This window comes from Giraffa tippelskirchi, chromosome 5, assembly GCF_054371585.1.
Source record: "Giraffa tippelskirchi isolate mGirTip1 chromosome 5, T2T-mGirTip1v1.2.pri, whole genome shotgun sequence".
Taxonomy (NCBI): Eukaryota; Metazoa; Chordata; class Mammalia; order Artiodactyla; family Giraffidae; genus Giraffa; species Giraffa tippelskirchi.
The window spans coordinates 114,544,492-114,560,892 of NC_137279.1; the positions used below are offsets into that span (position 1 = coordinate 114,544,492).

A 16,401-nucleotide genomic window follows, 5' to 3' on the forward strand; every position below is an offset into this window, starting at 1 on the left:
CCGAGGAAGGGGATAGTGAGTGATGGGGAAAGCTGGTGTTATCTTATGTAGAGTGGTAATGGAAAGCCTCTATGGTCAGGTTGTATTTAAGCAGACAGCTGAGTGAATTGAGGAGTGAGCCATGTGAATATCCCAGAGCAGACAATCCCTGGGAGAAGGGCCCTCACATGGGACGGTGTTCAGTGTGCTGCAAGGAACAGCAGCAGGCCAGGAGGCTGAAGCAGACAGTGCAGAGGAGCAGTGAGATTGGAAACCTGGTGAGTGCCCGCGGCACAGGGGGCACATGGGACACCCGGCAAAAAGCTGAAGTGCTTTGAGTAGCAAAAGTAATGGGATTTAATATAAATTTTTAACAGCTCATTCTGACTCTTGTCAGGCAAGGGTGGAAATTGGGGAAAATGTTAGAAGAATATTGCAGTAATAAAGTTGACAGAAAGTGATGGTAAAGGTGGTTAGAGAGTAGTCAGATTCTGAATAAATGTTGAAAGTAGAGCCCAGTAGATTTGATGATGAACTAGGTAAAGGATGTGTGGAAAAGAGCAATCAAGAACATTAGATTTTTAGCATGATGACGATGGTGACTGAGATGGGAAGGGATAGGTGTGTGATCATGAGTCTGCTGGGGCCTGATAAATTTGCAACACCTGTTAGCTTCCAATGGGATGTGTTGAGGAGGAAGTTAGAGATATGTGTCTGACATTTGGTGGAAAAGTTGAATTGACGTATAAATTGGGCCATTATCATTATGCAATGGTGTTTAAGGCCTTGGCAATAGAGGAAACCACCAAGGGAATAAATGCTGATAGAGAAGAGGTTTAAGATCACTTCTGGTGACTTCCACATTTGGAGGCTAGGAGAATGAGAACCAGCAGACAGTTTTGCAAGTTTAAAAAAATAGATGAAGGTGTGAAAGAGCTGTTTAAGACAACGAGAGGGTAAATGTACTGGGATTATATAGTGTTAAGGTTCAGTTGAGTTCTGTGATTATTTTTTGAACTAGCCATCAATATAGCTTCTGTTTAACTTCTTAGGTACGGGCACAAAATATATGGAAAGCTAGATTTAACTGGGTTTTCATTTTTCCGGAAAAAAAGAAGAGAGAGTAAGAGTATTTGCAGGACAGTGATTCTGATGATGGCTCATGGAATGTACACTGGGTGAGAATGGAAGTGAGGATATGAGAGACTGTGGGATGATCAGGGCATGGGCAGACCCAGTGGGTTAGAGAAGTCTTTGGAGGAATGAGCTGTAAAGGTAGGAGGGTAGAGGTCAGAGAGTTGCTTGTTTCAAAGTAATTCTCTGGAGCATATACAATAGTTGGTAATGACAGGATCTTGGGCTATGACCACAAGAGGAGCTCAGCTATAATGGGGCACAGATTGTTGGAGTTCAGGGAACCAAGAGGCCAGGCTATTGGAAGGATCATCTACATAGTTACTGCAATGGTCAAAAAGAAAGATGGGGTAGTAATGGACCAAAGATATGATAGGCCAGGAACTAGAATTCTCAAGGAATGAAAGGGAGTGATCCCTAAATTGCATAAGCAGATTATTTATCTCAGAGACCTAGAATCTCCACAAAGCATGTGAGGGATGTTTATATTAGTCCTCAAATATATCTCCAAAATGTTGCCATTGTTTGCCAATTTGGCCAATGGCGTTCTCTCTTTTTTTTTCTCTTCTTTTCTTAATTTTAGAAGCATTTATAGGCCAAATCTTTTATTTCATATTTTAAATATATTAACCTGTATTTATGTCTTATATCTCTGTTCAAGTATTGAATCTTTATGCCAGAGAAAATAGTTTCTGCTTTTTTCTTAGTATTCATAAAACTGATTAATTTTCAATAAATATTTATTGCTCCTTGATGAAAAACTGTCGATTAGGATAAGTTGTGATTAATTATTACCCCTCTCTTCTCTCCTGGTAGTATTTCATGGCACCATTGAAAAGATTTCTGACAGCAGCAGAATTTGATTCAGTATTCATCAACATTCCTGTAAGTAAAAAATCACTGGTAAAAATTGAGCTACACTTCTATAAAATCTTTATTTACTTAGTGGTTCTCTACTTGAACATTGTATTCTCTGAGAAATTTAACCCAATTTTCTGCCTCCTGAGTTCTTATAGTCTTATTTTCTGGACATAACTGCCATGTCATATTGCCAACCAAAAGTCAATCAAAATGGATGCTGAACACAAATGGATAAGACTCATGTACTTAATTGTTTGTCATGACAAGGCAGCCCCAGTTAATCCCTGGTGTTAGAGTCTCTCTGTCTCATGGGAGTTCCCTTCTGCCCCGCTCCTTGCTCTCTCGTTCTCCAGCCCCTTGACCCCACCTTACAGACACGGTCCTGGCTTCATCCCTCTCTCCCACTTACTGCCATTCCTACAGTTCCCCGTTCTCTGCTTTTTGGTGTTTTCTGCCTCTGGTTATAACATAAACTTCTATTTCTGAAATACACTGTTTCCTTCTGATAAAACAATCTATTTTAATGATAAGATGTGAAGAACTTTTCTTCACATTTATACAATCATTTCAAATTTCAGGGTACCATATAATCCTAAAAGAATATTTACCAAGAATCCTAGAAACAAGCGAAGAGCAATGCTGTGTACGGTCTTGCTAGGCAAGATTCAACTTCTTAGTCCTCTGGAATTAGCCTTGGTTTTAACATATAGCTTTTATATACAATATATAAGCTTTTGTGTACAGGCTTGCTTGTATCACCTGTGAGGTCCCTAATATGTTGATTCCTTTATATTTAGTGTTGCTGTGCACAAATTGATGAACTGTGGCATGTTGTCCTTCTCCCTGATTATAGCCAAATGAAGGCATTCTTATTGATTTGTAACATAGGAGGAAGAAAAAGCTCAAGATTATCAAATGAATGTTTAGCATAAAACAAGCCACATATTCTAGGAAGACGAGTATCAAACCAGTTATATACGGTCACCATAACTCAGGACCTGTTTGACAGTCCTTACTCTAATGGCTTTTCCATGCTCTTCAAAAAAGTGATAGAGAAAAAAAAAATGTGATAGAGGGAAAAAACAGTAATAGGGCCAACATATCTGTGTTTTACTTACACCCATTGAGGAAGGGTATGTCCTGCAGTCAATGTTTGCTGCAAGGTACATGGGAAGAGGTAGTGGGAGAATTGACACTTTGATTTGAATCTCGTCATTTTCCAGCTGTGGTATGTATTTTACCATCTGACTGAAAATTACTTGCTTATCAGGAAAAATGTGATATTCTTGAGTTTTGAGTTGCCCTATTAAACGGCCTACTACAATTTATTTGCTGTTTATTTATGCCATTAGTTGTCTGGTTTCAAGTAATTTAGTCTGATGATTGTTAGCTTAGCTCCAGGACACCACTAATTGACCCAAGTACAAATCTACATTTTCATGTCCCAAGGACATGAATCATTACTTTATCCTGTCAATAAAGCATTAAGCATTTGGATAGTTTTATTTAAAAATTTAAAGTGATTATAAAATGAAAATGAACTGTACATATTTTTATACAAGGAATAAATTACCCTTTAATAACTAGTGAGACAATTTCTCTTTCCACAGGACACTGACATTTTGAGTCAGATCTGAAATGGCTATTTCCCATGTACATGGCCTCTCTTTTCTCTCCCTCTCTCCCTCCCCTCTACTCCTCCCCTCCTTTCCTTCCCCTTCCCTGTCTCTTTTCTTCCTCTTGCCTCTTCTTTCCCCTCCCCTTTCTTCCCCTCCTCTTCTTCCTCTTTTTACTGATGGGAGCAGGTTTATATACTGAGGGCATTCAGCATATCCTTGAATGGCAAGTCTGGCAACAATAGGGATGCTGTGTCCAGGTGATGGGTGATGGGTGGTTTTTTTTTTTTTTTTTGGTTCTGATTCCTAATTTCTCTTGCCGTTATTTTCTTTTCTAAGGAACTTGTGAAAGTTCATCGGAACCTAATGCAAGAGATTCATGATTCCATTGTGAATAAAAATGACCAGAACTTGTATCAAGTTTTCATTAACTACAAGGAAAGGTAACTTTTGGGTTTTAAACTTCGTGACTATTAGTTTGTAATTACAGTGAGGGTTAGTATTAAAATTTCTCATAAATAGCTGTAAATACGGTTCATTAAGATACTACATGGGAAGTGATTAGAACATGGGACAGTTAATCTCAGGATGGTGGTTGAGCTCTCTCTATATATACCAGGAAAAAAGAAAAAGAAAAAAAGAGTTCAAGTTTTACACTGAAAACCAGAAAGTGTAGGTTCTTGTACAGACCTATCACTCTTGAGTCCTGTACATAGACTTCAGGAGGTCATCTTAACTCTCTGAGCCTCCTTTTCTCTGTCTGTAAATGTTAGGGGTACATTAGCTGGTACTTACTGCTTTTTCCAACTCTAATAGCTTATAATTCTCTATTTTGGAGTATTAGATTCACAGGCAAAGTCAATTTCTCTTTCTGAGTTTGAAAAAAAATCTTCTGAACAATTCACATGAATTAGAAGTACCAAGGAATTTTGCTTAAAATATAGCACTCTCTTTTTAAATCAGGCCCTATAGTTCCTAGTACTCAGAAGAGGCTAATTAATTGCTTTGTGTCAACATTAGATAAATATTAATGTAGTAGTATTTTTTTCCACCAGAGAGCTGAAAGAAACAATAAATTAACCAGACTCTCTGCAAAAATTGGTGTCACTCCAGAGATACCCTTCCTGAAGTAGACTCAGACCCCATGCTGTATGAATGATCTTCTATCCAGCACAGCTCAGGCCTCTCATTCCCACTTTTCAGATAATGTATTTTTCTTAATTAAAAAGTGGGAAGGAGTAGGAAGTTTATTAATGAGTGGAGTTGTAACTAGTAATTAAAGTGAAATTGTAGTAGAAAATAAAACTATTTCTGAGTGAGCATGAACAGTATAAAAGCTAATCTCTAATAGAAACTTGAACAGAAATTTTAATTTTTTTTTGCTGTATATATGTACTCCAACAATGTGTGTGTGTGCATGCTAAGTGTCCGACTCTTTGCAACCCCATGGACTGTAGCCCTCCAGGCTTCTCTGTCCATGGAATTCTCCAGACAAGAATACTGGAGTGGATTCCCATTTGCTACTCCAGGAGCTCTTCCTGACCAGGGATAGAACCTGAGTCTCTTGTGTCTCCTGCATTGACAGGCGGTTTGTTTACCGCTAGCACCACCTGGGAAGCCCACTCCAACAATATTAACAGTCATTAAGTTTGACTGTAAAATCTGCCTGCTATAAAAATGTACATGGATCAATTCCATTCAAATTTGGAAATTAAAAATAGTCATTTTTAATACCATAAATATGAGTGACCCTAATTCTGGGACTGTAAGTGTGTGTGTGATCAGTTGCTAAGTTGTGTCTGACTCTTTGTGACCCCGTGGACTTAGCCCGCAGGCTCATCTGTCCATTGGATTTTCTAGGTAAGAGTGCTGTAAGTGTGGTGTGTGTTCAAAGAAACGAGAATACTGAGGTTCTGAGTAATCTGTCCAGGGTTACCTAGAAAGTAAGAAGTGCAGGACGAGTGAGATTTGCTTTGGTTATATCTAACTGGATTTAAGTAGATGGATTTCCTCTTCTACTTTAATCTTGCCTTTTTGTCCTCAACTTTCTTTCTCTCTCTTTTCCTTTCAGGTTGGTTATTTACGGGCAGTACTGCAGTGGAGTGGAGTCGGCCATCTCTAGTTTAGACTACATTTCTAAGACAAAAGAAGATGTCAAACTGAAATTAGAGGTGCCTGTTTATTTTTTGTTTGTATGTGTCATAGAGTAATATAAACTAAAACAATATATTTCTTCTCATGATCAATGCAACTATAAATTTCCATGAATTCTAAGTGTGATTTCATAAAATATTAGATAGCCCTCTAAAATAATAATGTGGCAGTAATAATAACAGTAGTAAAATAGAAGATTTATGGCTTTTTTACATGAATTATCTCATTAGGCCCTCATGACTTTGTCAGATACATACAGATAATTAATTTTCTTATCCTATGGATAAGAAAGCCAAAGTTCAGAGAGATTATGAGTAATTTACCCAGGGAAGTAAAAGGTACAGGATGAGTAAAATATATGTGAGATAATTTATATATAGATTTAAATTATTTATTAAAAATGTAAGATATTTAGGGGCAGATGTATAATAAGGGCATGAATATTGCCCATAAGAAGTAAGACAAGACACATACACATATGATGAGATTAAGTAGTAAGCACTCTTTGTCAGGGCTCCATGAGTAAGACTGAGTAATTACTTCAGTATGGTTAGACTGTAGAAGATTTATCTAAAGGGGTGGCATTTGAGTTAGGTCACTAAAGAATGGGGTAGGTCTTGGTAGATGAGATTCCTTGTAGGGAATTCTGTAAGAATTGGTATGTCCTGACCAGGAGAGTCAGGAAAGGTTGAGAAATGGTAAATAGATTAGTATGAACAAAGCACCTAGTAACAATGGAAAATAAATCTGGAAACTGTGTTGTCATTTTTTTTTTTTTGGTACATCTTTTTTTCCCCCCTAAGAAGAGTTTGCACTTTCAAAAAACTTTTGAAAAATGATTATTTGTGTGTTATATGAATTGTCATTTCAAATATATTCTCCATATGTTTGGATCTTCTTAAAGTTCAGGTAGAGATGTATAATCCACTCTTAGGTGACTCTGGGTGGCTAGTTGGCCCTCTCATACCCTCCTTGCTGCTGATTGTTGCGTTTAACCACAAGGTCAGGTGATAAACAAGGAAAAATAGGTAGAGGATTTTCAAATGAGAGTCCCTTCACTGTTGAGCATATCTGGTCTGATTTCCTAACTCATAATTCCCATAAAGGGGAGCTGTTGGTGAGAAAGTTTGCACATCAACAGGCTACCAAGTAACTGTATAATTTTATATCATAGATCCTTCTTTCTTACCTCTTACAATCCCTTGATGATGTGGATCTTGTGTATGGAGATGATTTGAGTCACCACTGAATGACATCCTTACCACCTTATTAGCTGAAAGAGCTTCTGCTCCTCTTTAGAGAACCGAGCCTCATAAGTTTAGAACTGTAGGACATCTTGAGTCAAATTAAAATACGATGGTAAAGTTAAAACTTTACAACTTACGCAGTGATTACCTAATAAAGCTACCATTAAGGCAGTATTTTTAAAATAAAGATATATGATTCTCATTCAAGAGAAGAGTCAGCAAGTGGTAAATCAAACCTTCATTATATTCTCAACATTATTTTTGAATGTTACTCTCCCTTCTTTTCAGAGTCACTGTCAAAATCCTGCCCAATAAACACACCTTCAATCTCTAGAGTTATAGTTTCTGTAGTCATTGTAAATCTTAGGGAAAGAGAGACCCTCAGACTGAGTTTGAAGGCTGAGTGTGAGGTGATGCTGACTGTCTTTTCCCCAGCTGAAATGTTCCTGTTTCTAACCATGGGCCTGATTTGGAAATATTTAATCAAATACTTACTATAAGCCTTCAAAACATAGTCTTTGCTAAAACTGTCTTCTGCAAGTCCCAGCATGGGAGAGGGAAAGCTGCCTTATAGTTGGTTTCTTTCTGCCTCCCTCATGTCTTATGTTTTGTGGTTATTTTTATTCTTGATGATTCTGCCTTTTTTCACTCTTATTGTAGAACCAGAGTAACATGGGGTAAAGGGTAGTGGAGTCCCTTTACCTTGCTCTAAAAGGTGGCTCATCCCTATTCCAATTTCTTTTCAATTAGAATTAAGAGTTGAGGCTAAGCACTTGACTGGATGTTGTGGAAGAATCATTTCTACCCTTTATTTACTTTCAATACTAATAAGCATTTTACCTTTAGGGGGTCTCAGCCCCCCAACTGTAGTTAGTGCCAGCAGTGTTAGATTCTTTACTTCTTGAGCCTGTAACTTAGAACTTGAATTAATTTTCCCCCAAAATTTTAAACTGATTTCCATACATAAAGGGAATTTTAAATGTATAACATTTTTGTTCTTAACACTGTGTTAAGATGGCATAACATAACAAGTGTAAGATACAACCTCAGTTTCCGAGGAACTTAAAAGGCAGCTGCCAAAATGAGACCCATTCATTACAATAATATTAGCAGTTTGACCTCCTGTTTGAGACCCATGATCCAGAAGTTGCTACAAGCTATGGAAGCAAGAAATCAGTTGAAATAGTTATCCATCCAGAGAACTGCAGCAATTTACAAGACATGAGCTAACATGTCAGGATGTGTCCCCAGTTCTTGCCTGAGAGCTCTAGTCAAACACTCACTAACTCAATATGGTCGTTGGAGCTAATGGTGTTTGTTTCTATAGTCCTGATAATATATCTTCCATGTTCTGGAGAAGCTAAGTATGGGCAAAATGGAAACAGAAGAGTATTTTCTTGAATACAACTCCTTCCATGAACTGGAAAATTCCTTGGTCTTGGTTAAGTAATTGTCTGAGGATTTTGGACTTAAAAGGTTGCTCACAAATAAAAATATTTTTTGGCACCTTTTTTTTTTTTTTTTGAATGAAATCATGAATATGTGAGCAACAGTAAAATCAGAAAATCAACTTGTTCAAGGTCATACAGCCAAGAGTTGCCAAAATTGATTTAAATTCATGCTTTCACACTACAGATTCAAAGTACTCCCCCCAAAGTTGTAGTTAACATCAAAAGAGTGAAGCAGTTAATACTATTTTTCAGTAAACTTTTAAGAAAGCAGGGTGTGAGATTAAAAAAATAATATCGGAGGCTTTAAAAACTTTGAATTCAGTAGTGGGTTTATACTTTAGCAAATTTTTGGAGTCAGTCATTCCATTTCATTCATTTCAACTAACAAATTCTTAAGAGGTATAAAAATATATTCAGTTTAGTCACTTAGTCATGTCTGATTCTCCGTGCACCCATGGACTGCAGCACGCCAGGCCTCCCTGTCCATTGCCAACTCACAGAGGTACTCAAACTCATGTCTATTGAGTCAGAGATGCCATCCAACCAACTCATCCTCTGTCATCCCCTTCTCCTCCCACCTTCAATCTTTCCCAGCATCAGGGTCTTTTCAAATGAGTCAGTTCTTCACATCAGGTGGCCGAAGTATTGGAGTTTCAGCTTTAGCATCAGTCCTTCCAATGAATATTCAGGACCGATTTCCTTTAGGATGGACTGGTTGGATCTCCTTGCAGTCCAAAGGACTGTCAAGAGTCTTCTCCAATATCACAGTTCAAAAGCATCAATTCTTCTGTGCTCAGCTTTCTTTATAGTCCAACTCTCACATCCATACATGACTACTGGAAAAACCATAGATTTGATTAAATGGACCTCTGTTGGCAAAGTAATGTCTCTTCTTTTTAATAAGCTGTCTAGGTTGGTCATAACTTTTCTTTCAAAGAGCAAGCATCTTTTAATTTCATGGCTGCAGTCACCATCTGCAGTGATATTGGAGCCCCCAAAAATAAGTCTGTCACCGTTTTCACTGTTTCCCCATCAATTTGCTATGAAGTGATGGGACCAGATGCCATGATCTTAGTTTTCTGAATGCTGAGTTTTAAACCAACTTTTTCACTCTCCTCTTCCACTTTCATCAAGAGGCTCTTTAGTTCTTCTTCGCTTTCTGCCATAAGGATGGTGTCATCTGCATATTTGAGGTTATTGATATTTTTCCTGGCAATCTTGATTCCAGCTTGTGCTTCATCCAGTTCAGCATTTCTCATGATGTACTCTGCATATAAGTTAAATAAGCAGGGTGACAATATACAGCCTTGGCATACTCCTTTCCTGATTTGGAACCAGACTCTTGTTTGTTCCATGTCCAGTTCTAACTGTTGCTTCCTGACCTGCATACAGATTTCTCAGGATGCAGATCAGGTGGTCTGATATTCCTATCTCTTGAAGAATTTTCCACAGTTTTGTTGTGATCCATACAGTCAAAGGCTTTGGCATAGTCAATAAGGCAAGTAGATATTTTTCTGAAACTCTCTTGCTTTTTCAATGATACAACAGATGTTGGCAATTTGATCTCTGGTTCCTCTGCCTTTTCTAAATCCAGCTTGAACATATGGAAATTCGTGGTTCATGTACTGTTGAAGCCTGGCTTGGAAAATTTTGCGCATTACTTTGCTAGTGTGTGAGATGAGTGCAATTGTGCGGTAGTTTGCACATTCTTTGGCATTGCTTTTCTTTGGGATTGGAATGAAACCTGACCTTTTCCAGTCCTGTGGTCACTGCTGAGTTTTCCAATTTGCTGGCATATTGACTGAAGCACTTTCACAGCATCATCTCTTAGGATTTGAAATAGCTCAATTGGAATTCCATCACCTCCACTAACTTTGTTCGTAGTGATGCTTCCTAAGGCCCACTTGATTTCACATTCCAGGATGTCTGGCTCTAGCTGAATGATCACACCATCATGATTATCTGGGTTGTGAATAACTTTTTTGTACAATTCTTCTGTGTATTCTTGCCACCTCTTTTTAATATCTTCTGCTTCTGTTAGATCCATACCATTTCTGTCCTTTATTGTTCCCATCTTTGCATGAAAAGTTCCCTTGGTATCTCTAATTTTCTTGACGAGATCCCCAGACTTTCCCATTCTATTTGTTTCCCTCTATTTCTTCCTCACTGAGGAAGGCTTTCTTATCTCTCCTATATAAAAATATATTAGGAAAGATATTATACATATATCATTATGACAATAATGGAAAGACCCACAAAGCACAGAGAGATAGAACAATTTTGATTGAGACTATTACTAACAGCCTAGAAGTAAAGCTCTTCAAGAGGGTGATGAATTTTGCTGGAAATTAGAGAAAGCACATGGCAGTTGGTGAGAACCGAATGAACCAAAGTCATGATGGTGGGGAAGGCACATAATGGGTCTGATGAATGGGACTTGTTCTTGATTCCTGGTCCATAGGTCTGCTTGGAGAGACTTGGTGAAAGGTTAAGTGCTAAGTGGAAGAAGATGCTGAAGGACCACTAGAAAAAATAATTTTCATGTGTAGACTAGGTTGTGTATTTATTCTTATTTAGAGCTGAAATGCTGCAAGTTTTGTTTGTTTGTTTTGGTTTTTCTTTGATGATATTTCTTGTTTTTAAAAAAGGGGGATCATTAAGGAAAAAAGCAAAATATTTATTGTATAATAGCAGTTTTGCTTATGGCCTTTGCATCTTTTAATGTTTGTATTATGACTTCCTTTGATAAAACTAACAAAGTTAAATTAAAAAAATGTATTTCATTAGGAATGTTCTAAAAGAGCAAACAATGGGAAATTTACTCTTCGAGATTTGCTGGTTGTTCCAATGCAGCGTGTTTTGAAGTATCACCTTCTCCTTCAGGTATGTAACTTAAAATTGTTTGTTCATTCATTAATTCAACCAAACATTAATAAAGCATCACCTATGCTCAGAAACTTGATATTTGGAGCCCTTTCCCCTTACATTTTTCAATTATGAGGATGACTAAATGGGAAATAATAGAACAGCTGGAAAATTTTTCCTCCTTTTGTGTGAAGGTAATTCTGTACCTTTCACAAAGCTATGTTTTATGTCTTGCAAACAGAAGTGGCTCAAAAAAATTTTTTTAGTTTAAAAACATGCAAAACAAATACAAATATCCCTTCAACAACCAAATCTTCTGTCATTAGCAGTAATCATTGATTAGAATCTCAGTGTTGTGATACACTTGAGTTTTGGCAGGTTAATTGTGTTAGAACTTGTGCCTTATAACCATAAATGAAAGAGAATTGTGTCACATTCTGTGTTGCTTTCTGCTATACTAAATTATAATAAGACTACATTTATTTTGAAGTGATTCTTGTTATAACCCCAAAGCTTATGGTTTCCACGGTTAGTCTTCTAATGAGGGTGGAGAGTCTTATAAATTTAATTTGATAGCTGTACCAGGAGACTCATTAGTTCTGCTCCAAAGAAATGTCCTACTGTATTAGTCTGTCAGCTCTGCTGATGCTTGTGAAATGTCATTTTAAAAAGATCTACTACCTGTATGTGAATATAATTCTGAATTTGCTATGCTTTATACATCTTGTATATTAAATTTCTTGAACTGTAGCTGCAAAATTATTAGTCATTTCTATTTTTGTTCTACTGAGAAATCAGAAAAATTCCAACCCTTATTATTCCTTAAAAATGCATTAAAACATTTATGAGACCTAAACTCAAGGAAACTTAATCAAATTGAATTTTATGAAAAAATAATAAGGAAGACTTAGACAGTCAGTTTCTGAGATATCATCAAGCTAAAAACATATCATGGAAGAAGATGACAATTTATTTTGTAATTTTGGCATAGTCAAATATTGATTGAAGAATTTAAAAGGTGCAGTTTTCAAGAAATACCTATTTTGGTCACTTAAAAGATTTTAGACAGACTTATAAAAGTATAAAATATGACCATACCTTTTAGAAAATCAGTGAACTTTTTTCCCCCTAATTTCTCTTGGGTTGTTTGATATTTTAAATTTGAAAGTATATTTAGTTCCATGATGGTTTTTTTTAAGTAGGGAAAGTTTTATCTGGGATACCACACCTAGATAAAAATTCTAGAAATGTTTTTCCATCTCAAAATAATGTAGAGTAGAATTAATTTGTCTACTGTTTAGAAATATGTTGAATACATGTGATGTGAATTGAACATTTTCTACTTACTACTGTATTTTAGTGGGCAAATAATTTTTCAAATGCCTTATGATTTGCAATCACAGATTTATAAAATTAAAATATTTTATAGTGGGGTTTGCAACTTTGAGAATACTTTACTTTTATTATTTAATAGAGGAAAAGTAAAAATAGAAATGAATATAACAAACAAGTTTATTATACTTAACAGGTTTGATGTTTGTAGGTTCTGTTTACTGGAAACACTAATGGTTTTGAATTCAGCAAAGACTTCTGAATGGCTTCCATGTTCCACATTGTAGTGTGAGATTCTCAACAATATAAAACTGCCCTCCTCACACTGACAAATCTCACTGTTTAGATAGGGAAAATGAAAAGTAATTTGCCAAATACAATACAATGTGATAAGTATGCCAAAGGTACAAAGGTGGTACAAATAAAGACCTAGTTAATTATGGCTTGAATAGAGGCCTCTGTCATAGAAAGCTTCGCAGAGGAGCTATTCTTGAGTTGAGCTTTGAAGGAAGAATAACGGCTTGACATGTGGATTAGAGAGAAAGGGTTTTCGAGGAGAGAAAACACCATGCCTAATGGGATCAGATATTAGAACGTGTTTTGAGAATTGCAATTAATTTAGTAGAAATAGGACATGGATTGTTAGAATGGAAGTGAAGAGAGAAGTTGAGGGAGGTTTGAAGAATTCAGATTTTGAGGCATCTGTGAAGAATGAATGACAGCCTGAAGCTTTTGGGGTTTCCAAGAAGTTCAAATAACAGGATCTAACTTACATTTAGAGACTTAACTCTGATGTGAGTAGAGTGAATAGATTAGTGAGGAAATAATAGAATAGTCAATAGTGAATAGAGTAGTGAGGAAAGACGGCCAGGTGGAAGATGAAACAGAAGCCTATTTGAAAAAGAGCATTGACTTGAGCCAAGGTAGTGGCAGTGGAGGTGGTTGCAAGGAGAAGGATCAAGTTAGCATCAACAGAACATAGTGAGAGAGAGAGAGGGAAGAGTCAGGGACACCTGTTAGGTTTTGGCTTAAGTGATAAAGGTGCCATCATTCAGTAAAACATAAACAGGAACAAGAGTAGGAATGTGGGTGAAGGTTCATTACATTTGGACATGCTGGACTTGAGGGTCTTGTGAGATATCAGGCAGAACTATTTAATAGGACATTTGCGTCTGGGACTCAGGCGTGAATTCTAGATTGAGCACATTCATTTGAGAGTGAACTGTCCCACTAGGTAGTAGGTGATGCTATGGCAATGGTTGTGATAGAATTCATAGAGTATGTAAAGTAAGAATAACAGAAGACTAAGGTGAAAATCTGGGGAATGATAACTGATTTCTAAGGTGCAGACAAAGAAAGTTGAAAGACTGACGAATAGGCTGACATTTAAGATGAACTAACAAGTAACAGTAATAGCAACAAAGAGAAAAGTATAATCCCCCTGAGACATAATGGCGTACATCTCTCCATGTAGGAGAGATGTAGCCATCAGAATTAAAAGTAATAAAGAAGGCAAGTTTGACGATGAATGAAAAGCATCTGTCAGTTGTCAGGAGGGGATCTTTCCTAACATCTGGCAAGAGTGTCAGTATGATAGTGGGTGATAGAATTCAAGTTCAGCTTTGAAAGGAAAACTTTCTGACCATCGTCTTGTGTTCTTCTGATGTCTAGTTGATCTTACAGTTTGAAATTTTTGATGAAGACAGAGCCTGGTTATGTTAGATTTATCACTTTATGGTGCAAATAATGATAAAGTGGTTTATTTGTAAAATGTTTTCTTTAGTTTTTGTTTTAATTTGGTGAAAGTAGCACTAAACCATATCTTCCAAATAGGAGCTGGTCAAACATACCACTGATCCTATGGAGAAAGCAAATCTGAAACTGGCTCTTGATGCAATGAAGGTAAGACAAATGCATCATTAACTTGTTTGTACTTCTCATTCTTACTGGAAAGCAGTGACTACAAACTGCTAATACATATGTATGATATGCTAATAGATATTATAATATCTATATTTATGTCGTTTTATTGTTAGTGGGGAGAGCTGGGTATTTTTAACTGAAATTGATAGACTTGCATGGATTTAATTATTGGACAAAAACTAAAACCAAGAGGTATATTAAAATAACTTTTGTTATTTATGAAAGCATGTCCCCTTCCATAACCACCAGGAATGATTAAATAGAAAAGTTTTATTTCACATTCTTTTTATGGCTACTGGTAGAAAACTGTTGACTTATGCAAGCAGCAGGTTAGCTGATGACTTTAGAACACTGATGTGACTTGTTTTCCTCAAGTGTGGTTGTCTGCCAGGTTTATCATCGTGGATGCTGTACATCAGTAAAGTGGATCAATCTGGGTTTCTATTTCTGGTAAATCTGAAAATTAAGAACTGTCAATACAAGTAGATAAAGGCAGGCATTTTGAACATATTTGGCAGTGCATAAAACCCCAATTTCCATGCTATGCTTGACTTAGACTTTGAAAGAAATAATATTTGCCCCAACTTAAAGCATACCCAAGTATTTGTTCTAGAGACAAAATGCCAACATGACTCTACTCAGAGCAACGCATAATGCTTACCCGCGTCCCTATGCAAATCTCAGCGTTAGCTCTGCTGTTGAGCTGACTGGAATAACCATGCCAGGAAGCAGCACACAATTATTTATTATTATTAAAAAAATGATACCAAGTTTTTAGCTTTTTAAAGAAATCTCTTATAGAGATAGTCTATGAAAAATCGGGCTTTCATTTAGAACAAAGTTAGGAACTGCTTTTTGTCTGAGTTCTGTTCCTGCTGTTGCAGATGAATATAAGAGGGCAGGGGAAAAAAAGAAAAAGAACCCAGGAAACAGGAAAAATCTGGAGCACCTATAATAAAAATAGCTGGTTACGGTATGGAAAGATTAGCTAATGTTTCCTCAAATATGAGAAAAGATGTTTCAAAGTAGGAAAAGGCACATGGAAAAGTAAGGCCAGTGATGTTTGTGCTCTTTCGTTCATTTTCTCACTCGCTGGTTTCTCTCCTCTTTTTTCCTTCCCCTTTATTAACTCTTTGAAATTGACCAGGCGCCCCTGACTGAATGCTCCCCAGAACTAAGACACTTAATTGGTTACAGACAACAGCCCTGCTGGATTCCTTGTCTCACTTTTAGTCACTTTTCTGTCCTGTCTCATCCTTCATGATTGTCCTCATTCTAACCCAAGTACAAGTGTGATTCCCTCAAGGTCAGCATTTGGAATTTACATGCTCCCGACCTGGTTTCCTTTTTTGTTGTTCCACATGGCAGCGTATTTTGTTTGTTTAGAGTTTGATCTTCACTCTTCTCAAGGGTGTGGTAAAGGACAAGGCTTCAGTCTTCCCAGCTGTACTCCAGACAGTTTTAAATTGCTTTTGAGATGCAGCTTTGATTGACTGGGCTTTCATTTCATTGTCGTTGAAAAGTTATGGCGGTAACTTTTATCACTAATGAAATTAATGATGTGTTTCTTTTCAAACAGTGCTCATCTCTTGTCTGATCTTATCGTGCCTTCTTTTTCTCCCCTTTATTCTTTAGGACTTGGCACAATATGTGAATGAAGTGAAAAGAGATAATGAGACCCTTCGTGAAATTAAACAGTTTCAGCTATCTATAGAAAATTTGGTATGTAATTATCATTCCATCCAGCTTTTCTAACCCAAAGCTTGGGGGACATTCTAGGAGTTGTTTTTGAAGAAAAAATAGTTTACCTTCAAGTTTCTGTTGTTCTAGGTTTTTTCC

The 16,401-nt window shown here is 36.8% G+C and overlaps 1 protein-coding gene across 3 annotated transcripts in view; it reads left to right on the forward strand.

Annotated features, from left to right (window-relative positions):
* The window catches only part of VAV3 (vav guanine nucleotide exchange factor 3), a 425,599-nt gene that overhangs the window by 211,930 nt on the left and 197,268 nt on the right, over positions 1-16,401 (forward strand). For all 3 annotated transcript variants that reach the window (XR_014054805.1, XR_014054804.1, XM_081493863.1), the window contains exons 7-12: positions 1,930-1,998; positions 3,930-4,033; positions 5,662-5,761; positions 11,230-11,325; positions 14,473-14,541; positions 16,198-16,284. Coding sequence is in view for 1 of the 3 variants with exons in the window: in XM_081493863.1 (XP_081349989.1) it covers positions 1,930-1,998; positions 3,930-4,033; positions 5,662-5,761; positions 11,230-11,325; positions 14,473-14,541; positions 16,198-16,284 (525 nt within the window). In the remaining 2 variants the exon portion in view is untranslated. The remainder of the gene's footprint in view (positions 1-1,929; positions 1,999-3,929; positions 4,034-5,661; positions 5,762-11,229; positions 11,326-14,472; positions 14,542-16,197; positions 16,285-16,401) is intronic.